Genomic DNA, 23,784 nt, shown 5'->3' with positions numbered 1-23,784 from the left:
TTTCTGTAGGTTTTGGGGCATATATTTAGTCAGATTAAAGAACTTTCATTGTAGTCTAATTCACTAAGAGTCCTTTTTTTTAAATTACAAGTGTACATTGAATTTTATTCATGCCTTTTTCCTCATCTGAGATGGTTTAATCCTGTCTTTAATGGTGTAAAACTACTCACATTTCATTTCTTATTATTAATTTTGGTAAGTATATTTCTATTGTATATTTGTTTTCTATTATTTCTGTTCTTTTTTTCCTTCCTTCTACTTTGTTTGTATTTGTTTTTGTTCTAACTTCTTTTTTTGAAACTAGGTCTTGGTCTGTTGCCCAGGCTGCAATGCAGTGGCACAATCATGGCTTACTGTGGCCACCACCTCCCAGGTTTAAGCAATCCTCCTACATACCTATATATGTATGTATATGTATAATAGAATGAAAATATAACGAATTTAGAATTGTTATATCTTCCTGGTGAATAAAGCATCCTTCTTTGTCTCTAATAGATTTGTCTCCAATAATTTCATGTCTAAAGTCAATTTTGTCTGATATTAGTATATGCACATTAGCTTTCTTTTTCTGAGTATTGCCATGTTATGTTTTTTCTATGATTTTATTTTAAGTCACTTTTATTCTTACATTTTAGGTATTGTGGAATGCAGCAAAGCAATGCCTAGAGAGAAATATTGAGTCTTAAATGCCTTTCTTCAGTATAAAATTTTTTTCTTAACCAGTATTTTTTCAAGTATTGTTTCTGAGTATTCTTTTCCACCTCTCCTTTTCAAACTCCAGTAAATATTTTTTAAAACTTCTTACAGTATCTTCTACGTTTTTTAACACCTCTTTTGAATGTTCAATTTTTATGTCCCCATCCATGCTTCATTCTGGATAGTTTTTGTTTTGTTTTGTTTTTTTAAGACAGAGTCTCGCAGTCACCCAGGCTGGAGTGCAGTGGCACGATCTCGGCTCACTGCAACCTCCACCTCTCAGGTTCAAGGGATTCTTTTGCCTCAGCATTCTGAGTAGCTGGGATTACAGTACAAGCCACCACATCTGGCTAATTTTTTAAAACATATTTTTGGTAGAGATGGGATTTCACCATGTTGACCAGGCTAGTCTGGAACTCCTGACCTGAAGTGATCTGCCCACCTCAGCCTCCCAAAGTTCTGGGATTACAGGTGTGAGCCATTGTGCCAGGCCTGGATAATTTCTTTTAATTCATTTTCAAGTTCACTAATTTTCTTATTAGCTGGCCTAATGTTCTGTTAAACCCATCCATTGAGTTCTTAATTTCAAAATTATATATTGCAGTTCTTAAATTTGTATATGAACTTTTTCAAATCTGTCATGTGTGTCTAAAATAGTTTAACAGTCTCGCCTATTTAAAAGCTTTACCTGGTTGGCTGGGCACAGTGGCTCATGCCTGTAATCCCAGCACTTTGGGAGGCCGAGGCAGGTGGATCACTTGAGGTCAGGAGTTCAAAACTAGACTGGCCAACATGGCAAAACCCCATCTCCAGTAAAAATATGAAAATTAGCCGGGCATGGTGGCATGTACCTGTAATCCCACCTACTTGGGAGACTGAAGTAGGGGAATCACTTGAACCCTGGGGTCGAAGGTTGCAGTGAGCCGAGATCACCCCACTGCACTCCATCATGGGCAACAAAATGAGACTCTGTCTCAAAAAAAATTAAAATAAAATAAAAATAAAAGCTTTACCTGGTTAATTTCAATAACTGGAGCCCATGATGGTTGAATTTTATTGTTCTAGTTTCTATGGGTTCTTGTCCACACTGTCTTTTCCTTTTGTGTGTTTGCTTATTTTAGATTGTATGCTAGACATTGCATTTGAAAAAAAAAATATTTTGTAGAAATAATTTGCTGATACACTCTTTCTCTGAGAATTTTTGGTAACTACCAAGCAACTGGGTATATTCACAATCTGGAATCTTCTTAATCTAATTTTAGAAATTGAGATTTTTCTGGACCATCAAGATATCTGAAAACTGAAAAAGTTCTTGAAATGATTTATCTATTTCCAGCTTATATTTTTTCCTTAGATGTAATTCTATAAAGTTCTAATGCAAAGAAGAAGGGTTGCTAAGACCCCCACCTCCAAAATTGGAGTGTCTCAGACTCTAAATTTTGTCCTTTATTTCTACGGAATGGCAAAAATGTATGGCTCCACCTCTTAACCATCTCTTCCATGACTAAAATCATTCCCAAAGGAATAATTGCCCCAAATACTGGGTTCATTTGTCTGAATTTCTATCTTCTTCCTGATGTTGGCCCAGTAGATTTTTGCTATCTCACTAGCCCATCACTATTCAAATTTTTTTTAAGTATTTTGTTCAAAAGTTTCTAGCTATCTGTCAAGAGAGGGTTGGTCCATATTGCTTAGTTCACCATGACTGAAAGGAGAAGCCTTATTCTGTTATGCTCAGTAGAAATTTAATAATAGCTCATCTTCTTCTGACACCAATACATCATAGCTTCGTATTTTCTCACTTTGACAGCCTGGCTGTGTTGTTCTATACACTGAATACAAGTGGGAAAAAACAATTTGGTCAAACTTTTTTAAAAGTTTGGATGCTTGAGCACAGACTAACCAAAAAGTCTGAATAGGTTGCATTCCAAAGATTCTGTGTCCATAGGGTGTCTAGAGTTCAGAACGCACGTTTCCATGTGTGACAGGCCAACCCACAGGAGCCCCTCATGGGGATGAGCTACAGAGGCTACAGCAGTGGCCCAAATTCTGTGTTATGGAAGCAGGAGGTACAGATGGAAGGAGAACTACAGGAGAAAGAAATGTGCCCTCTCTCATGCTAGGGCGCCTCAAGCACGAAGGACCCCAGGAGAAAATGTCAGACAGGCCTTCCCTGGGGTTGGCATGTGCCCGCTCTAGTAGTCTGTTCTTGCACTGCTATAAAGAACTACCTGAGACTGGGTAACTTATGAAGAAAAGTGGTTGAATTGACTCATAGTTCTGCAGGCTGTACAGGAAGCGTGACTGGGAAGGGCGGCCACAGGAAACTTACAATTACGGCAGAAGAGTGAAGGGGAAGCAAGCACCTTCTTCACGTGGCAGAGAAGGAGGAAGAGAATGAAGTTGAGGACGGGTGGTGCTACGCACTTCTAAACAACCAGGTCTTGGGAGATAGCACCGGGGGATGGTACTAAACCATTAGAAACCACCCCATGATCCAGTCACCTCCTGCCAGGCCCCACCTCCGACACTGCGGAATTACAATTCAACATGAGATTTGGGTGGGGACACACAGCCGAACCACATCACCCACCTCTCTGCATTCTGAGCACACTGCTTCCCTTATTCAAACTCTCCAGGCGTCCTGGTCCTTCCTGCGGTGCTTGGGACCCACTGAAGGGCCCCCATCCACCCTGTCCTCCCTGCTCAAAGTGCCCCATGCTTCCAAATCCAACTGTTCCCTCCGATAATAAAACCTCAAATTCTCTCATCGCCGGCCACCTCCGTTCAGAGTTGAGGGAGGGAAGAAACTGCAAACTCATACTAATCCCCTGCCAGTTTGTCTTAAAAGTTTTCAGAGACTCCTCTTACAACAGGTGTAACAAGTGAATTGATTGTTTCAGGCAAGGAAACAGAGCGGAGAGGAAGCCTGAAGGCAAAGTTGGGGGACTGATGTGGAGGTGACAGACAGTTGGAGAGAAGGTCACTGAGGAGCGGGCACCTCCACTGCTGCCTCTCTCAGCGGGGTCCTGCTTTTCCAGCCCTTCTCCCTCCAAATCCCAGGATCCTCTCAGAGCCAGAGCCAGGGATTTCCTTCCAGTGGTTCTGGGGGTGTCCGTGAGGTATTAAGGAGCCGCAAGTGACAGGGGACATGGGATAGGGGTGTGTAGGGGCTGCCCTAAGGCTCCTGGGACTCACTGGATTTATGAGAATTTATGAACTAGGCATCCTAACCCTGGGAGTCTCTGGAGTCATATTTTTAAGATTTTTTTGCCTCAGATAAATCAAATATTTTATAGGCTACAATGTTGCTGCTTTTTTTCTTTTCTTTAAATCATCAGTTTAAAAATAAATTACATTCAAGTTTTCATTCCTGGCAGGGTGCAGGGTTCGGCCGCCTACATTTGACTTTAACAGATTATTTCATTGCACTCAATTTTTCTATAAAACAGAAAACCTTCCTAGGTTGTTGCAACCACAAAGGGGAGGCTACTGTATAAGAAGGTAAAGGATTCTTAACACACCGCAGAGCCGCACAGGTCCTTATCGTTAGCCAGGCTGGATCCTGGCAACCACCTAGGACAGTCAATGGAGGGTTTTCTATTTTACAAAGGAAGGAAATGAGGCTTTCGGTCCCAGCTGCTCATCCAGGGCCCTGGTTCCCAGTACAGCAGGCCACGCTGGCCCAGGGTATTATCTGCGTGTCTCCATAACCCCCCTCGCGTGGTTGACAGAGAGTTTGTCTGATGAAAGCATCTTTAGTGGAAAACCACACTCACCACGGGGCTATTTTCACACACCCAAACTTTGGAATACATTTTTTTTCCCAGAAAGGACTTTTCTGGTACAAAATAACACTTTTACGGCCCACTGCTGGTCTGGACAGAATCAACTCCCTGATATCTCAGTTTCTGAACAGACCTTGGCAAACCCCAAGAGGAGTCCAGGCAAGAGGAATGGTCCTGTGTGGGCAGAGACGCCCCGGGCAGTGCCGGAGCTGAGCCTCCCAGGCGGACCCTGTTGCCCTGGATCTCCCCCAGGGTCTAGCCCTGCTGGCGGACCTGTGAGGTGTTCCTGAGTTGGGTTCAGATGTCCCCCCAGACCAGCCCTCTTACAGGCAAAGCCTGTCCCAATGCTGGCCCGTACCTGTGGTCACAGGACCTGAGCTTCAGGGGATTTCACAATTTCAGATGAGGAAGCTGATTAATGAGTAGCTCAGAACACGGACGCTGGGAGCAGAGCCAGGCAAGGCAACCTGCAGCCCATTCCTGCCCCACCAGATGGTCACATGGCCTGCGGGCTCGGGGCTGCACGTGATCACACGCAGTACACACACACACCACACACACACCCCACACACACCACACACCACACACACATCACACACCACACATACACTATACACACACCACACACCACACACCACACACACACTACACACACACCACACACACACACCACACACCACACACACCACACACACACACACACACACACCACACTACACACACACCACACACCACACACACACCACACACACCACACACACACCGCACACACACACACCACACACCACACACATGACACACCACACACACCACACACACATCACACACCACACACACCATACACCACACACACACCACACACCACACCACACACACCACAGACCACACACACATCACACACCACACACCCCACCCCACACACACCACACACACCACACACACACCACACACTACACACACACGCCACACACACACCACACACACATCACACACCGCACACCACACACACACCACACACATCACACACACACACACCACACACCACACACACACCACACACCACACACACCACACACCACACACCACACACACCACACACCACACACACACACACACACACACACCACACACACGACACACCACACACCACACACCACACACACCACACACACCACACACACAAACGTACCACGAATGCACACATTCAGACACACACACACCTCCCACACAAACACATACACCATACACACATAAACTTACCACAGATGCACACAGGCAGACACACACACCATGCACCACCCACACACCACACAGAAACACATATACATCACACACACAAACGTATCATAGATGCACACATGCAGACATACACCATGCAAGCACACATACACCACACACACATCACGCCACACACATACCACACACACATACTTATGCACACATACACACCACACACTCATATACACAGACACCACACACACCACACACACATATACACACACAGACACATACACACCACATATACATACATACAAACAGTTGCACACATACATACACACAGACACACACAAGTACACACACTACACAGACAAGCACACACACACAGACATGACCCCTAGCCAAGCCCAGCTTTGCATTGGTCAATTTTTCTGGTTCCACCAATATTTACTGCTCCGATCAGGGGAGCGTCTGCATTTTTCTATTTCGAAGTTGTTCTGTAGGTATCATGTCTGGAGTGGCAATATTGGCCACCCTACGTCCTGCGTGCAGAGAAGGAGTGAGGAGTGATTTGTGAACGGAAAGCAGCAAAGCTCACTAACGGGTGCAATTAAGAAACAGAACAACCAAGAAGAAACGAGAAAACGCCCTCCACGAAATAGAAATGCGGTGCAGAGGCACCGTCTGCAGACCTACCGGAGCCTCAGGCAACCTGTGGAGACCCAAAGTTCTTTTCAATCTTTGCTCCTGATAGAGAAAAACGGTATCGCATCGTTCTTTTCATTTGCATGTGTGGGACTTCCAGTGAGGTCCAGGCTCGCTGGCTCGCTGGCAGCTCCATGGAATCTGCCTCACCCTTGTAGAACTCTTTCATTGATTTGAATGAGCCTCTGTGTGCACAAAATGCACCTGTTCCGAAGTCTTTATCATAGTTACTGGTGATGTTTTTTTTTTCCAGATGTCCTCGACATGCACCCATGAAGGGCTCTACCTGAGACTGGCAGGGTCCTCTGTGGGATGGGGCTGGAGGGGGTGCTCTTGCAGTCCTGGGCTCCCAAGCAGCCATAGGAACAATAGGATGATGGGATCCCAGAGACAGAGGCCAGTGGCAGCAGCACTTTGAACTCCTCATACGGGCGCACGGGCTCCCTGGCAGGGATGGGCTCCCGGTCACACGGACGTGGGGGCTGCTGCTGCCCTGTGACCCCTGGGCACCTCGCCTCTCCCACAGCCAGCTCTGGTTGTAAACAAACAAGTGCACAAGCTCAGCCCAGTGAGGGCACAGCGGTCCCAGAACACATCTGGGCTGCACCACAGCGAGCCGCCCATACCTGTGGAGATGCCGGCCAAGGCCCTGCAGCACATGGGAGAGGAAAGCGTGATGGGAGCCATGCTGGGCCCAGGAGGTGCCGCCACCCAGAGCCATAGCTGTCGCTCCAACTCTGCTCTTTTCAGTGTTCCCAGAAATTGTGACCCACAAAAATCTGACGGTACCATCAGTGAGCCAGAGGACCTTGTTGTGAGATCCCAGCAGGGTTGGGGGGTGGAGTGTGGTGGGTGCTGTCGCCGCCCCCAGCCCTTCCACAGGTCGGTGTGCACATCTCAAGGCACCCGCTAAGCTTCGGTCTTCTCCAAAGGGGTTACTCTCCGTGGAGAGGGAGTCACCCGCCCCGGGGTGATGTCCCCAGTCAGTGACTGACGACAGTCCCGAGCCGAGGTGGGGGACCAGCTCCTGCATCCCGCACTCCGGGGCTTGCCTGTGGGCCAGGGTGAGGGCGAGCCTCAGCTGAGACTGCGTCCCCCTTGCCTGTCCTGCCCTGCCTATCCTGCCCCCCGCTGTGCCTCTGTTGAGCGCGCCCATAGGGAGCTCCTTGCTGGGGAATTCCCACCTCTAGAGAAGGCAGCCTGAGACACAGCGGCAGTGGGCACGCACTGAGCCATTTTTCCTGAAATAGGGATGGATTTATGTCGATCTTGCCACATCTTTTTACTGCTTCCTCTAAGGTGCAAATATTTTTAAAACAGCTGTGGCTAGTGAAGTCTCACATGGTCTCAGAATCATTCCACGTGCAGAGAAAGCCCAGATGTTGAGCCCTAGCATAGGGAGGCCTTAAAAGTCGATGACCTGAGAAGCTTCCAGCAAAGCACCCAACACTGATGTTAAAACCAGCACGAACCACCCCGCCTCCCCACCTCCCTGCAAGCATTCCTGGGACTGACAGATTACAGAGCTCCGCTCCCTCTGCACTCCTGCTCTGCCACCCCAGCGTGTCAGAATGTGGCCCCCACACAGTTTCCAAAAGATTCTACACATCTGGCTGGGCGTGGTGGCTCATGCCTGTAATCCCAGCACTTCGGGAGCCGAGGTGGACGGATCACAAGGTCAGGAGATTGAGAACATCCTGGCTAACACAGTGAAACCCCGTCTCTACTAAAAATACAAAAATCAGCTGGGCGTGGTGGCAGGTGCCTGTAATCCCAGCTACTTGGGAGGCTGAGGCAGAAGAATCGCTTGAACCCAGGAGGCAGAGGTTACAGTGAGCTGAGATCGCGCCACTGCACTCCAGCCTGATGACAGAGCGAGACTCCGCCAAAAACAAAAAACAAACAAACAACACACACCACACATCCAAAATCCAGTTCTCCCGCAACAGAATCCACAGCAGGAAGAATGAAGATGCAAAAGGACGTTTTCACAAGACTTACTTTTCTTATCAGGGAAGAAAATATTTTCCAGAAATGCTCCAGGTGCCTTCTCCACACGTCTCCTTGGTCGGAATTGGGTGACCTGCAGACTTCTGGCTTGCTCACAGGGACAGGGGGACTGGGCAGCCATGGTTGGCTTACACCACAAAATAGTTACTCCCGGGGCTGTGGAAACCACTGCTCAAAAAAAAACAAAAACAAAACAAACAAACAAACAAACAAACAGGTTCATTAGCAACAGCAAAGGGCTTGAAGCCAATGGCGACTGCCCCCGTCCACCCTTAGAGAATTAAACCAGTGCTGGAGTAGAGCGCCACACGGTGGTGGAAGGACCTTTGATGGTGCTGATCTCAGGGTCTATATTTAGTATCTAAAATAATTAACTGGTTGTTCACTGCCCAGATTCATTCATTCTTTGAACATTCGTTAAGTACTTACCACTGATATTTCAGACATAGTGTTTTTATCCCATAATATATATTATGTATATATTATGTATATTATATATATAACATAATATTTATTATGTAAACAATATTACCAATAATAGAGTGGAAGAGAAAAGGAAGGAAGCAAGCTTCCAAAGAAATAAACCAATGCAGAATTTAATAATGTCTCACTAATCTGGTGGTTCTTCATCAGATATTCTGCGATCTTTATTAAAATGCAGGTGACCAGGCAGTACCCCAACACTTTCCTGTGGTGGGGAATCTCGTTAAGTTGGGGAGCAAGGCCCCCAAGTTTTGCCACAGAGCAGGGTAAGACGAAGTTCTTCCCTTCTTCCTGGACGCTCAGCTGTGGATTTGTGGCTCTCGGCCAGACAACTTACTGAAACCTCAGTAAGTACATACACCTGTTTGAGATGTTTGCCTGTATACCCTCTCATGAATTCTCTGTGAGGTCCTGTCTGGCTATAAGGCCCCATTGCTTTAAAGACAGCAACTTATAATAACTTAAAATGTCTGTTTTGCCTGGACCCACCATGGAAAGAATTGAATTAACCTGAAGTGTGTTGCAGTGAGTTCTGTGATGTATACATTGCTGGGAGCAAAGCAAAGCAAGGGTGAGGGGCATCTGTGACTGCACTGCAGGAATGGGAGAGGGGCCGGGGCTGTCTTCAGAAGTGGCTGTACCATGACGGTGTCTGCAGGCAACAGTGTTGTCGCAGATGGCTGTGGGCGATCTGACCATGCTCTCAACTGCTGGGGCTGCCCAGGTCCCTGCCCTTTCCTCAGCTGGCTCTCTGGCTTTTCCTCAATCCCATGACTGTTGGTTATTCAAGGGAGGCTGGTTTCTGTCATTCCAAAACAGGAATCCAGGCCCACGCCCCTCACCAGGGAGGATTCCCTGACTGCTCGCCTGACAGGTGCTGCTGACTGGTGCACAGGACTGGCACCCCCAACAGTACACTGGGCAGATACCGCTGACTGTAGGTAGGGATGGTGCCCCCCAACTGTACACTAGGCAGGTGCCTCTGGCTGTAAGTAGGGATGGTGGCCCTCACTATACCCCAGGCCAGTCCCCATGACTACACAGGAGGCTGGGACCCCCTGACTCTACCCTGGGATGGAAACCCTAACCATACACCAGACAGGTACCCCCTGACTGTAAGCTGGGATGGGATCCCTGACTGTACTCCAGGCAGGTACCTCTGTTAACTGACAAATGATGAGGTTCATGAATGTGGGAAGGAAAGTTTTATTTCTCATAGAGTTGCAGCCTGCATGGTGGCCATTCTGACAGGCTGGGAAGCGTAGCCTCCAGCCAGAAGCCACAAACAGGCACCTCAAGGGAGGAGCAAAGGGAAGAGGAATTTATGCTGGTGGCATGGCTGAATATACATATTCAATTAGCTCTAGGAGAGCCATGAATATTTATTTATACAAGGAGAAACACATGCATGTGCAACTGAGCTTCGGGCCTCTCCTTGGGGCACATGTTAAAATAAAATGACAGCATTAAGCTGGGCATGGTGGCTCACACCTGTAATCCCAGCACTTTGGGAGGTTGAGGCAGGCAGATCACCTGAGGTCAGGAGTTCGAGACCAGCCTGGCCAACATGGCAAAACCCTGTCTCTACTAAAAATACAAAAATTAGCTGGGCGTGATGGTGGGCGTCTGTAATCCCAGCTACCTGGGAGGCTGAGGCAGGAGAATCACTTGAACCTGGGAGGCGGAGGTTGCAGTGAGCCAAGATTGCACCATTACACTCCAGCCTCGGCAACAGCAAGAAAGAAAATCAGGCCAGGCGCGGTGGCTCACGCCTGTAATCCCAGCACTTTGGGAGGCTGAGGCGGGCAGATCACGAGCTCAGGAGATCGAGACCATCCTGGCTAATACAGTGAAACCCCATCTCTACTAAAAATACAAAAATTAGCCGGGAGTGGTGGCGGGCGCCTGTAGTCCTAGCTACTCGGGAGGCTGAGGGAGGAGAATCACTTGAACCCGGGAGACGGAGGTTGCAGTGAGCCAAGATCACACAACTGCACTTCAGCCTGGCAACAGAGCGAGACTCTGTCTCAAATAAAAAGAAAAGGAAAACAAAAAAATGGCAGCATTAGCCCCATCCAAGGGTGGAGTGTTTGGCCCTCTGACATCAAAAGGTGAAGCCGAGGGCATGAAACCTCACTGGGCATCCTCTGTAGACTGTCTAGATCCACTCCACAGCCTCTCGTCAGGCAGGAATGCTGGTTGGTTGCTTGTTGAAAGCACGAAAGAGAGGGGCGGAGTCCAGTGGTGGGTGGATATCAGGGCGGAGTCTGTTGAAAAGGCTGCTTTCTGTTTAGCCCTGAGGAAAGAAAGCAAGGGAAGTTAACGAGGAAGGGGACATAACGAGGTATGTCCGACCTCCCATCCCATCAGGGCCAGGAAATCGGTTTCCCTGGAGTTCCTTTGGGCCAAGAGGAGGTCTGTTCAGTCAGTTGGCCGACTTAGGAGTTCGTCTTTCTCAGCCGTGACTGTACACCTGGCACGTACCCCTGACCATATACCAGGCAGGTATCCCTGACTGTACTCCCAGCAGGTACCCCTGACCTAGCGTGTGACCTGTACATGAGCTGGTACCCTGGCTGGTGCACATTCTTTGTAGGTCCAGTCTTACTGACAGGCTGAAACAATTAGCTCCGCTTTTATTTCTAGGTTTCAGACCCATCATAAGGCCATGGTCGATTTCTCCCACTCCCCAAGGGACACAGTCAAGAGAGATTGTTGTCTCATAAGGGCCTTCTTTCAATGATTATTTTTGCATCTGAAAGAGGTAACCCACCATCGCCTGCCAGAAATGAGGGAAACAGACCGTGTCCTGAACTACTTCCCACATACAAATCACTGCTTGTTTCACAGGACATCTCAGTGCCAACGACTCCCTCGCAGCCCATTACTCCCCCAGCATCTTCCGAAGGCTTGCGTTTTCTCCATGAGCCATTACCTCTTGAAAAACTTTCACAAAGAAGACATAAGGGCTTAAGTGGCATGGAAAGTGGGTTTCACACAGTGAGTCTATTTGAAAAGATCTTCAGGGGCTTCCAAATCCCTCTCTCAGGGAGCAATTGAAACTTCACACCACTCATGGCAACACTCTCTTTAGGTTAATTCAATTCTTGTCTTGGTGGGTCCAGGCAAAACAAACGTAAGTTACTGTAAGTTGCTGTCTTTAAAACAATGGGGCCTTATACCCAGACAGGACCTCACGGAGAATTCTTGAGCGCGTATACAGGCAAAAATCTCAAACTGGTGTGTGTACTTACTGAGATTTCTGAAATAGGAAAAATCTACTCATACTCCCTGGGAGGAATAAGCCCTCTTCTTGTCCCCACTGCTGGCAGGCCACATTGTCTCGTGTTCTCCCAGGACAATGCTCAGATTGGACCTGTTGTCACTGTGGGGTGGCCTGCAGTGGAAATTCCTAACATGAATGATTCATTCAACACAGAAACTCTGGAGAGCTACCATCTTCGTCCGAAACGGTCTAAAGGTGAAGGTGGATCAGGGCATGGCTCACAGGAACTATTGTCAACTTGACTTGACAAAACTTGAAAAGGTTGAAAATGGCGCCAGCAGGCACAGGTAAGCCCTTTGAGTTAAATCATCTTTTTTCCCCTCAGTACTTTTATGTTGTGCGTGATGCGAGTGAAAAACGTGATATTCAATCCTGCTTCAAAAAAATTATAAGGGACTGGCTCTGGCAACAGAAAGCTGGCAGAAGTCACAGATTTCAGGAATAAATCTAAACATCTGTCCAAGGCATCCCATTTTCCATATGGACGAGTTAGAGCACGTCCAGAAATTTATACCTTTTTTTGTATTAGTATATGAAAGAAATGCAATTAAAAGCTAAAAATAAGAAAACATCTACTATTAAAACACAAAGACATTTACAAAGACAGCCACACCTGTCACAGCGTAGGGCAAGCGTGGGCGTTAAGCTCATCTGTCCATTGTTAGCAATCTATTGGGAACTTATTGTAAACAAGAAATGGGTTAGATAGTAAAGATGCCAGATAAGTCTTGAAACACCTGATCTCCATCCTCAAGCAGCTCATGCTATAGTTGAATGTCAGGAATCAGGAAAAACACACTTGTTCTTGTTACCCAACATGAGCGATTTAGCAGCCTTCTGAATAGCTTTGCAGAAGATAGATGTTTTATTCTACCTTATAAACTGTGAGTCCAAGGCCAGGTGCGGTGGCTCACACCTGTAATCCCAGCACTTTGGGAGGCCGAGACAGGTGGATCACCTGAGGTCAAGAGTTCAAGACCAGCCTGGCCAATATGACAAAACCCCATCTCTACTAAATATCCAAAACGTAGCCTGTCGTGGTGGCGGGCGCCTGTAGTCTTAGCTACTCAGGAGGCTGAGGCAGAAGAATCACTTGAACCCAGGAGGCAGACGTTGCAGTGAGCCAAGATCGCACCACTGCACTCCAGCCTGGGCAACAGAGCAAGACTCCATCTTAAGAAAAATAAAAAGTAAAATAAACTGCGAGTCCAACACTCTTGTTTGGTCATTCCATTCTGACTGCATAGATGCTCTAAAAGTATAGACAGTTTCCACTTCAATCCTTCTCTACTTTCCTTTAACATCAACACCATTTAGCCAGAATGACAAGTGGTCAGAACACCAAAGAGTAGAAAGAACACCCCGGTGCTTGCCCTCATTCCTCTGAATTAGTGATGTCCACCAATGTGGGCTGCTCTTCTTCCCCAGGCAGGGTCTGTGCTTCTTCCTTAAGCCCCAGTGCCCTCATGCAATCTAGTGCCTCCCTGGGATTCTTTGCTCCGTGTCTGTCTCCGTGCTAGGCCTCTATGAGGACGAGCTGTGGTTACTCAACCTGGATCTCGAGGCCCCAGCTCAGTGCCCAACACATATCAACATTCAAAATCATACTGCTGAATGAATGAGTGAACAGATGGTTCAGCATCAACCTATTTGCTGTTATTCTTCACAAGGGCATTGCATAGAGCTCTCGGGTTCAAGATTTAGCCACTGTCATATACCCACTGCTGTTGAACTTGAAGGCATCACTTCCCTCCGCTCCTGTACCGGCCTGCCAGTGGCTGAACTTGGTGCAGGATGGGTCACTGCCATATCGGAGATGCCAGCTGGCCTCCCCTGTCTTCCTGGTCATCACTCAGGGCAGGAGGAATCCGTCAGCGCCTGGTGCCACGTGCCTCTCGTTAGAAGGCTGAGCCCATCTACCACCCTGTCACTGCCACCTTTATTCACCCATTCCTTTAAAACAAATGAATTCCTATGATATGTCCGGCATCATGCTGGGTGCTGCGGCGATTACAGAGGGAAATAAGATATACTGCCAGTCCTCAAGGAGTTTGCAGTCCAGTAGGGGAAAAACACATCTAGATCCTGTAAACTAAAAATAAAATCCTAAGTCCCCCCACCCCCACCCAACCATCTAAACGGACTTCCTCCTCAGCCAGGGCAGTCTTAAAATTTAACCTGAAAGCCCGGTTCAGGCCATGAAGGACGTGGGGGTCGGACACGCCTGATTATGTTGACCTCTCCAGCGTTAACGTCAACACAGACTTTAAGAAACATTTGACAGCCTGTTCTCCCTGAAGTCTGACAGCTAAAAGTTTCATCTGCATCATCAAGCTTTGGTCTTCACAGTGTCTTATCGCAGCCCAAACATTCCCTTTCTATTGATCCCAGATCTTCAGACAAACTCAACCAATTGTCAACCAGAAAATGTTTAAATTCACCTACAGCCTGCAAGCCTCCTACTCTGATTGCCCCACCTTTCTGAACCAAACCAATGTATTTCTTAAATGTACTTGATCGATGTCTCATGCTTCCCTAAAATGTATGAAACCAAGCTGCACCCCGACCACCCTGGGCACATGTCAGGACTTCCTGAGGCTGTGTCACGGGTGTGCGTTCTCAACCTTGGCAAAATAAAGTTTCTAAATTAACTGAGACCTGTCTCAGATTTTCTGGGTCTACCACCCTGCTGTACCAGAAGAGTCAGGAGACAGCCAGAGAAAGAGGTTCAGGGGGATGAAGCACCCCCAGCAGTGCCAAGTCACCTTCTACAGCTCGACTCACTCAACCATCCAAGACCACTTGGCTTTTTTTTTTTTTTTTTCCTGCACAAGCTGTGCTTTGAAGTGTGTGGGGTCTTAAAAATCCTGCCCATTCTATTTTGATCAGGCTTCTGTCGTCTGCATTGCCATCCTGGGACAAGCTGTCAGTCACTGTCTCCCTGAAATGCACGTGGAAATGCACAGGCTAATCTAGGGACAGCTGGATACATGACTAATAGTAACGAGGAGCTCATGAGAGCCTGTGAGTTGAGATGCGGTGGAGATGGACTGGTCGTTAGCGTTCCCCAGGTTTATAACCTTCCTTTCTGCACCCCCATGCCTTCCTGTGGTTGTCAGCATCCTGGATTTTCCTGATCAGGGGGCAAAGAGAATGGGGGCTTTCCCCGGGGCTTGACGTGGCGGCTGGACCCACACTGCAGGATGTCCCGCCCCGCACCAGCAGCCCCACCCCAGCCCCAGCCACAACACTCTTGGCCCCAGCTGTATCCTGAATTTGCAGGAAGCAGGAAGTTCAATACAAGAGGAGAAGAGCCTGTGGGTTCTTTAGAATGCAGATTCCCAGGCCCACCCTCGGAGATTCTGATCCATTTGGTCCAGGCTGGGGCCCAGGCATCAGCATTTTTAACACTCCCCGGCAGATACTCACAGGCATCCAGAGTCAGGAGTCCCTGCTCTGCCGAAGGACTTTCTAAACGGCGGACTCCAAGCCCTAGACAGTTTTCTCCTCCTGGGCTCTGCTTTTTCGGGGCTCTGTAGCACGTTCCTACAGACATCTTTACTCAGAACACTGATTTTTCTGAAATTTTTGAAATAATTTAGCTTATTTCACAGGAGAAGCCACTATTTCTTTTCCAAAACAATTTAGTAAAATAGCTATTTTTCGTATCCACCAATTTCTAAGGTGAAATTTTGTGTAAAACAGACACACACGCTAGTCACGTAACACCAGCCAAGGTTGTTTGTGTGCCTAGTGACATTCTCAGCATCTGTGAAGCAATGAGCGTGCACAGGCTCTTCCCAGGTGTGGGCTCCACCGCAGGGTGGAGGAAGGGGGTCTGCTCCACATTGAGGAGCCTGGTTTGAACACCAACAGGCTAAGCTCCCACATATCCCACAAACACCCGGCCCAGGGATCAGCCCTCCCAATTCTACAAAGAGGCAAGACACGGACCAGCACAGCCTCAGGGGCAGGTCCAAGACATAGCTGTGCCTTCCACGGCAGGAGCTTTCGGAGCACAGAGCACGTCATCCCTGGTACGGACTGAATTGCATCTTCTCTCCCCAGATTCATACGTTGACACCCTAGCCCCCAGTGTGTCTGGGTTTGGAGTAAGGAGGTCAAGGTTAAATGGTGCCCTGAGGGCAGAGCCCTCATGATAAGATGAGGCCCTCATGAGAAGAGAAGGGAGAAGCTCTCCTTTCTTTTCCGTGTGAGGACACAGTGAGAAGGCGGCCACCTGCAAGCTGGGAGAAGGGCCCTGGGTCTTCTGCTGCCAGGCTCCAGCGCTGTGAGCAAGTTCACTTCTGCTGTTTAAGCCCCCACTGTGTGGTTTTTGTTACAGGAGCCAGAGCACACTAAGATGCACCTTCGCCACGCTCTTGTCTCCCTAGCAATGCTTCTGTTTTGCTGTGTAGTGAAGGTAAGCCATTGGGCGGGTAATTAATGCTTTCCCAGGTCTGGCTCCAGTACTTTTCTGGTGTTATCACCCCAACCCCATCTTCAAAACCCAACGTCAGGCCAAGCTGACCCACACAGTGGGTCAATTCATGGATGGACCCAGACACGTGGGAAGTCCTGGGTACATTTTGTGCCTTTTCCAGCAATGCAGAGGGGCGAGAGGGGTGCAGCCACACACAGGGGGCCCTCGGCTCCTGGAGTGCTAGCACTTAGCACACAGGCTGCTCCCTCCCCCGAGCGCTCTCTCTGCTTTCCTCTCGAGGTGGATGGTGCCGGCAGAAAGCTGTCTACGTGCCGTAGGTTCCTAATGAGAAGGGTCTTGGACATCACTCTCTCCTCTGTGGAGTTCAGGTTTCCATTAGAGTTGTGCGTTGCTTTCTAGGTCCCTGAAGTCTTCCATCATTTTGTTTTATTTTGTTATCCAGCATTTGTTGAGAGGATGCTGTCCGGGATGCCAGGTGCAGGCTTGGGCAAAGCAGAGTGAGTCCCTATCTCTTGGAACCTGGGGTCCAGTGGTCAACACAAGAATGAAATACATGCAGATGGACAAGCAAAGTGGAATAAACTTTAGAAAGAAGGCTTTCCGTCTTCCTAAGGTTTTATCCAAAGCAAGCCCTAATGCTGGCGTGATCGTAGTCATGGTGTCAGTTCTGAAGCACACGCAGATCTACCTTATCTTCCAAGGGCTGTTCTTGAAAGGCTAGCAAAGCCAACGTTCCCCATCATACTTGAAAGCTCCTTGCAATGAGATCTGAGCTGTGGAAGTCACAGTGCAGAGGCAGGTGCTGTTGAAGGCTGTGAAACCTGAGTCATTCAAAGAAGGAGACGCAGGGAGAAGTGTTCCAGTTCAACCTTGGTGGATGGGAACTGGGTTTGAGGAGGACGCCAGCCATGGCCCCGGGTGGGCTGATCACCGAGGAGACACACACGAGCCCTGTGTGCCACTGGGCACGGAAGTTTTCGTCTTTTCCTGAAAACAATTGCTGGAGGTGAGCGCTGGTTCCTTCGGCTCTGAACTCCTCTTTTTCTGCCTTATCTTTACTTCTTAGTGCAGTATTATTTGTCAGATGCAGGCAGGAAGAATAGACATTTAGACACACTTCACACTCAGCTGTGAGCCTGGCGCTCCTCCTAAACACGCTATTCAAAGTGCTTGGCTGCCTGTCTCTGGCCCACACCTGTCAGCGCTGAGAAGCGCCGCTGTGTTCATGTCAACTCAGGCACTTCTCAGAGGGAATCTAGACCAGGCTGGGGCTGAGACAGGTGGGCGACCCTCATCCCACCGCCTCCCACTGAGACATAACATTGTGTGGAACAAGGAGGACTGGCTCGAAGCCGCAGAGCTGGTTACAGGCGAAGCTGGAAGCAGAACCTCTAACTTCAGGCTCATGTCATGCCCATAGAGTGCATTTTTTTTCTGTTAAAATTTTAGAACTTTTTTCATCTAATTTAATCATTTCTGATATATTTGGGCTTATGCCTACCATTTTACTATCTGTTTTCCATTTGTCCACTATTTTCTGTACCATTTTTTCTCCTTTCTTGCCTTCTTGAGGATTTTCAAGTATTTCTTATGACCATTTTGATAGATAGATGATTGATTGATTGATTGATTGATAGATGGATGGATGGGATGAATAGATAGATAGATAGATAGATAGATAGATAGATAGATAGAGGAAGGATGAGAGACAGATAGATGCATGGATGAACGGATAGACAGATAGATAGATAGATAGATAGATAGATAGATAGATAGATAGATAGATAGATGCATAGATGGATGAGTGGATGGATGGATGGATGGATGAGATAGATGGCTAGATAGATAGATGAATGGATGAGATAGATGATAGATACATAGATTAGATAGATAGGATGGATGGCTAGATAGATGAATGGATGAGATAGATGGTAGATAGACAGATAGATAGATTATAGGTAGATAGATAGGTAGATAGATAGATAGATAGATAGATAGATAGATAGATAGATAGATAGATAGGATAGATGGCTAGGTAGATGAATGGATGAGATAGATGGTAGATAGATAGATAGATAGATAGATAGATAGATAGATAGATAGATAGATAGATAGATAGATATACATGTCTTCTATTGATCCTCTCTCTCTGGAGAACCCTGCCTAATACAACCACCTTGTCACCAGTTTCCTCTTTGTGTTTTTTCCTGTCTCTGGCCTGCACCTGCCAGTGCTGGCGAGTGCCACTGTCCTCACAGCAACTTGGATGCTTCTCAGTGGGAGGCACTGGCCCCGCTGGCTAATGCTTTTGCCATTGCCTATGAATCTGTAAACACACAATTGTATCTTCAGCCAACCCTACTTTTGCATGAAGCATTTCATGGCATACTGCTCCCAGGAGGATTTTCCTTCAGCATTGTCTTTGAGGGTCACCTGCTGTGTGGCAGTACCTTGGCCCCCCCTTCTGGCTTGTGTATCCTACAGCCAGACCCTCTGCTAACTGGGCCTGCCCTCCCCTTCTCCATTCACTGGCCAGGGAAACCCCTGTGGCCACAGGTGTGGCAGAGGGAGGGCTAGTGAAGGAGCGGGGCAGGTTCTCTTAAGTCTGAGCTATGTGTCTTCCAGGTGGCTCACGCCAGCTCTCCCGTGTGAAAACTTCCACTCTACAGTGGAATTCTGTTGCGCGTATGCAATTGTATGCTTCAGGTCACATGGTCACTTGGTGATTTTCTCTGTTTGGGGTTGCAGCACTCCCTTTGCTATAAAACATGTCCCCTTTGGAGGTGATGTGATGTGAACACCACAGTGACTGGTGAGTGAGCTCTTCTGCAAATCCCGGAACAGCAGTGCTGGCAGAGGTGCTGAGGCCAAGGACGACACATCGATTTGTCCCTGTGAGGATGAAGGGCTGTCGCCTCCACAATGGGAGGGGCTCAGCATAATTCATCTGCCACCAGGTCGTCAGCTTGTCCCACCAGGAAAACGTTGGTGACTCAGCATTTGTCCAAGGCCTGGCGTTCAGTGGATTTGGCAGGCAGAGTGGCTGTGGTGAGCTCAAGCACACCCTCCAACATTCCACAATGTAAACTGCTCGGGTCTTCATTACTTTAAAAAAAATTTTTTTTTAATTTTTTTTTGAGACAGAGCCTCACTCTGTCACTTAGGTTGGAGTGCAGTGGTGTGATCAGAACTCACTGCAGCCTCGAACTCCTGGGCTCCAGTAATCCTCCTGTCTTGGTCTCCCAAAGTGCTGGGATTATAGGCATGAGCCACCACCCCTGGCCTGGTTTTCCTTATTGATTGGAAGAGAAAAGAAGGTATTTTCTAGGCAATAGGTACATGTCAGGTCCTGGGGCTGATACTTCACAACTTCCTGTGACGATACCACATGTGGAGCCACAGGTGGGTTCCAATGTCACCAGGTAATCACGTCTGTGAAGAAAGAGCCACTGTCACACCCTAAGATCCACCTGATTTTGCACCAACTAAAAAGGGGTGCTACCTGAGCTTACGGTGTAGATCCCCACCCCAGCGTTTCTCAGGCCTTTGCTGCTGCCCCAGCTTCATGCAGTTTCCCCTGGGGTGCAGTGTGGGGCTTGGTTAACTGCTTTGGCAGAGGTGTGATGTGGAGGGCAGATCCAGGGCTTCCACCACGGGCTGGATGTTTCTGCCCCCTGCTCACACACGTATGTTGAATTTTCTTCCTTACATATGTATCTCTTAGGAGGCTGCCCACCTAATTCATTTTCTAACCCTGTGACCAGCCAGCCACTGCCACAGATCCTCACCAGTCGGACCACCAGTCCTTCCCATTTTGACGGGGAAGTTGCACCCCCTTGTCTCTGACTGGCTTCTTCCACATCAGGATTCTTCTTAGAAAGGCAGAGGCCCCCCAGCCCTCCTGCGGACTGTCACTCTCTGAGCCCAGGCTTCGATGTGCCAGCCTAGAAGACTGTCAGTAGGTGCCACTCCAGAGGCCCCAGTCAACACACCTAACCACAGGTGCCACTCCAGAGGCTCCAGTCAACACACCTAACCACAGGTGCCACTCTAGAGGCTCCAGTCAACACACCTAACCACAGGTGCCACTCCAGAGGCCCCAGTCAACACACCTAACCACAGGTGCCACTCCAGAGGCTCCAGTCAACACACCTAACCACAGGTGCCACTCCAGAGGCTCCAGTCAACACACCTAACCACAGGTGCCACTCCAGAGGCTCCAGTCAACACACCTAACCATAGGTGCCACTCCAGAGGCCCCAGTCAACACACCTAACCATTGGTTCTCAGCCCTGGCTGTTCATTAGATTCACCTGAGGGATGTTTAACAATCCCAAAGCCCACCTGGGCATGGGGGCTCACGCCTGTAATCCTAGCACTTTGGGAGGCTGGATCACCTGAGGTCAGGAGTTCAAGACCAGCCTGGCCAACATGGTGAAACCCCACCTCTACTAAAAATACAAAAATTAGCCAGGTGTGGTGGCATGCACCTGTAGTCCCAGCTACTAGGGAGGCTGAGGCAGGAGGATAGCTCGAACCCAGGAGGTGGAGGTAGCAGTGAGCCAAGATCGTGCGGGGCCATTCACTCCAGCCTGGGCAACAGAGCAAGACTCCATCTCAAAAAAAAAAAAAGAATCCTGATGCCCAAGCCCTGCCCCAGACAATGGAATCGCAAGTGCTGGGGGTGGGACTGAGGCATCTATAGCTTATGCAGCTCCACAGGGGGCTCCACGGAGAGCTAAGGCCCAGCCCCGGCATCCCGTCCTGCGTCCCGGTGGCTGCCCCATGTCTTGGGATTGGCCCCATGGAGCTTGCACATGTGCTCCTCTGGTTCCTGCCGACACACGTGAGAAGGCCTTGAACCCTTTCCATGGATGGGAAGCCATCTGCCCCACGGGGTCCATCAGGGCTGTGTTGCAGCCTAACTCCTCCTGGCTACTCAACACCTGGTCCCAAGCGGCCCTGGGGAGCTGGTCAGAATGCAGGACCTCAGGCCCCACCCTGCCCAGGCCTAGTTCATGGGAATCTGCATTTCAGTAGAACACCCTGCGGACATAGGGACTGGGGTACAGGTTATAGTCTGAGAAGGGAAGCGCTGGTCTCACTCTCACTGTGGGCCTGGCGGGAGGAAGGTGGTTGGGAATGGTAGAGGGAGATGATGATGGGGATGGCATGAGCTGGTGAGGCCATGGCCTGTCCAGTCATTGACAGCTTCCATGTAGAGGAGGCCTGGTATCCTCAAAGGAGTGAGGCTGCCTTGGGTGCAAAGGAGGCTCTGGAACTTGGGAGTTGGAAATCTTCAGCACACATGCTCCAGCGCCTTCACCCCACATCTTAGGGTCCCACTCTTCACCCACCGGTGCCCTTCTTTCCAAGCGAGGTTCTCCGCCCCACACCAGGGCCACTGGGCCGGGTCGTTCTTCGCTGTGGGGCCGCCCTGTGCACTGTGGGATGCTTAGCACCATCCTCGATCTCTGCCCACCAAACACCAGCCATATCCCTCCAGCTGCAACAGCCGAAATACCTCCAGATGATGCCAAAAGTCCCCTGGGGTGACATCATCCCATTGGGGACTCTGTCACGCAGCCTGAGACCTGGCCACGTGTGGAGTGTTCACCGTCAGCCCAAACAAACAGAGCCGGGTGCTGGCCTTCGCGGCGCCTTCCCTGGGACCGCAGGTGATGCGGGCTCTGTCAGAGCTGCACCTCTGGTTCTTATCTGCAGGTCCGGCCATTGAAAATGTTCCTTTTCCTATCTGGGTAAGGAGAAGCCAGAAGACCCAAACTCTCTTCAATCACGACCATTGCCATAGCAACTCCGGCTTCCCTCCTGGCACCTCAGCGTCCCCTGCACCTGCACGCCGTTCCACACCGACACCAGCAATGCTCTGAGTCACGGAGAGGCCGCCGTGCCCCTGTGTTCCCATGGCCCATTTCCCCCTGGCAAGGAGGTTATTCCGTCTCCTCCAATACGTGACCAACCTCACCCCTGACTCCACCTGGAGGGTCTGCCATCCCTGACTCCACCTGGAGGGTCTGCCATCCCTGACTCCACCTGGAGGGCCACTCCTGTGCCAACTACCTAGAAGTTTCCAACAGAAAACACATCTAGAATGAGGGTCATTGCTGGGGGGAGGGGCATTTGGAAAAGGACCATTATAAAGGTCTGGGCAGGGCCCCAGGGAAGCCTAAGGGATGGTGTGGTGACCTGGGGCTAGTCACAGTGGCACTGTTACCACCTTGGGTGAAAGGGGCATCGGGAGTGGCCTCCAGGACCTGAAAGAAGGCTGTCACATGTGGGAGGCTGCCCCAGGCAGAGCTGTGACCTGCAGTCAAGGGACAGGTAACTTCAGCCAGCCAGAGGAACTTCCCAGGGACAGAGGGCCTGACCTCTCCGTCCACTCTCCAAGCTCCGGCCAGGGCTCCCCATCAGCTGAACCCAACCAGAAGCCAGAGATCAGGGGCCTGTGTTGTGTCCACACTGGTGAACCCAGGACTGGTGAAGTCGGGGAGTGGAGAGCCAACCTGGAGGGGCTGGCCCTGTGCACGGTGCTGCAGCCCGCAGGCCTTCCTGAAGTCTAACCCCAGTACCGGCAGCTTCGACCGCAGTTCTTCCTTCTGCTGGGGCGCTCTGCTTACCTGTTCAAGGCTGCTGCCTTCTCATACAGGCTCAGGTCAGAAGCCGTCTCCCTGGAGGCCTTCCTGACCCTTTACCACCAGCAGAGACTCCCATCCCCTAGCAGGGAAGCCTCATACAGGTAGGAGCCTTGTGCTCCTAACATCAGGAATGGTGCCTGTCATAAAACAAGTGCTCGACAGGTGTGTGTCTGCCTGCCTGCTGACTCCTGTGACTGAATGTATTGACATTTACCTGACCCAAACCTGCATCTTCATGTATTAATTCATTCACCCATGCTTGTATGCCTCCATGCATCTATCCAAGCATACACATATATATGTATACATAAGTCTAAGCACTCATGCGCATATCCATCCTTCATCCTTCTATTCCTCCATCCACTGTCCATCTACTCACCCACCCACCCATGCATCCATCCAAGCACACACATGTACATCCATATATACACAGATCTAAGCATTCATGCACACATCCATCCATCATCCTTCTATTCATCCATTGTCCATCTATTCATC

General features: G+C 49.2%; 2 protein-coding genes across 5 annotated transcripts in view; one reads left to right on the top strand and one right to left on the bottom strand.

Annotated features, from left to right (window-relative positions):
* LOC126950660 (uncharacterized) overlaps positions 1-8,696 on the bottom strand; it is a 70,925-nt gene extending 62,229 nt beyond the window's left edge. For all 3 annotated transcript variants that reach the window (XM_050784521.1, XM_050784523.1, XM_050784522.1), the window contains exon 1: positions 8,409-8,696. In XM_050784521.1, coding sequence (XP_050640478.1) covers positions 8,409-8,538 — 130 coding nt within the window. In that variant the 5' untranslated portion in view covers positions 8,539-8,696. The remainder of the gene's footprint in view (positions 1-8,408) is intronic.
* Positions 1-23,784, top strand: part of NDUFV3 (NADH:ubiquinone oxidoreductase subunit V3) — a 379,957-nt gene that overhangs the window by 106,992 nt on the left and 249,181 nt on the right. The gene's annotated exons all lie outside the window — the stretch shown is intronic.

Source organism: Macaca thibetana, chromosome 3 (assembly GCF_024542745.1).
Source record: "Macaca thibetana thibetana isolate TM-01 chromosome 3, ASM2454274v1, whole genome shotgun sequence".
NCBI classification, from domain to species: domain Eukaryota; kingdom Metazoa; phylum Chordata; class Mammalia; order Primates; family Cercopithecidae; genus Macaca; species Macaca thibetana.
The sequence above is the reverse complement of the archived record's forward strand: the minus strand, read 5'-3'. Positions and strand labels throughout refer to the sequence as shown.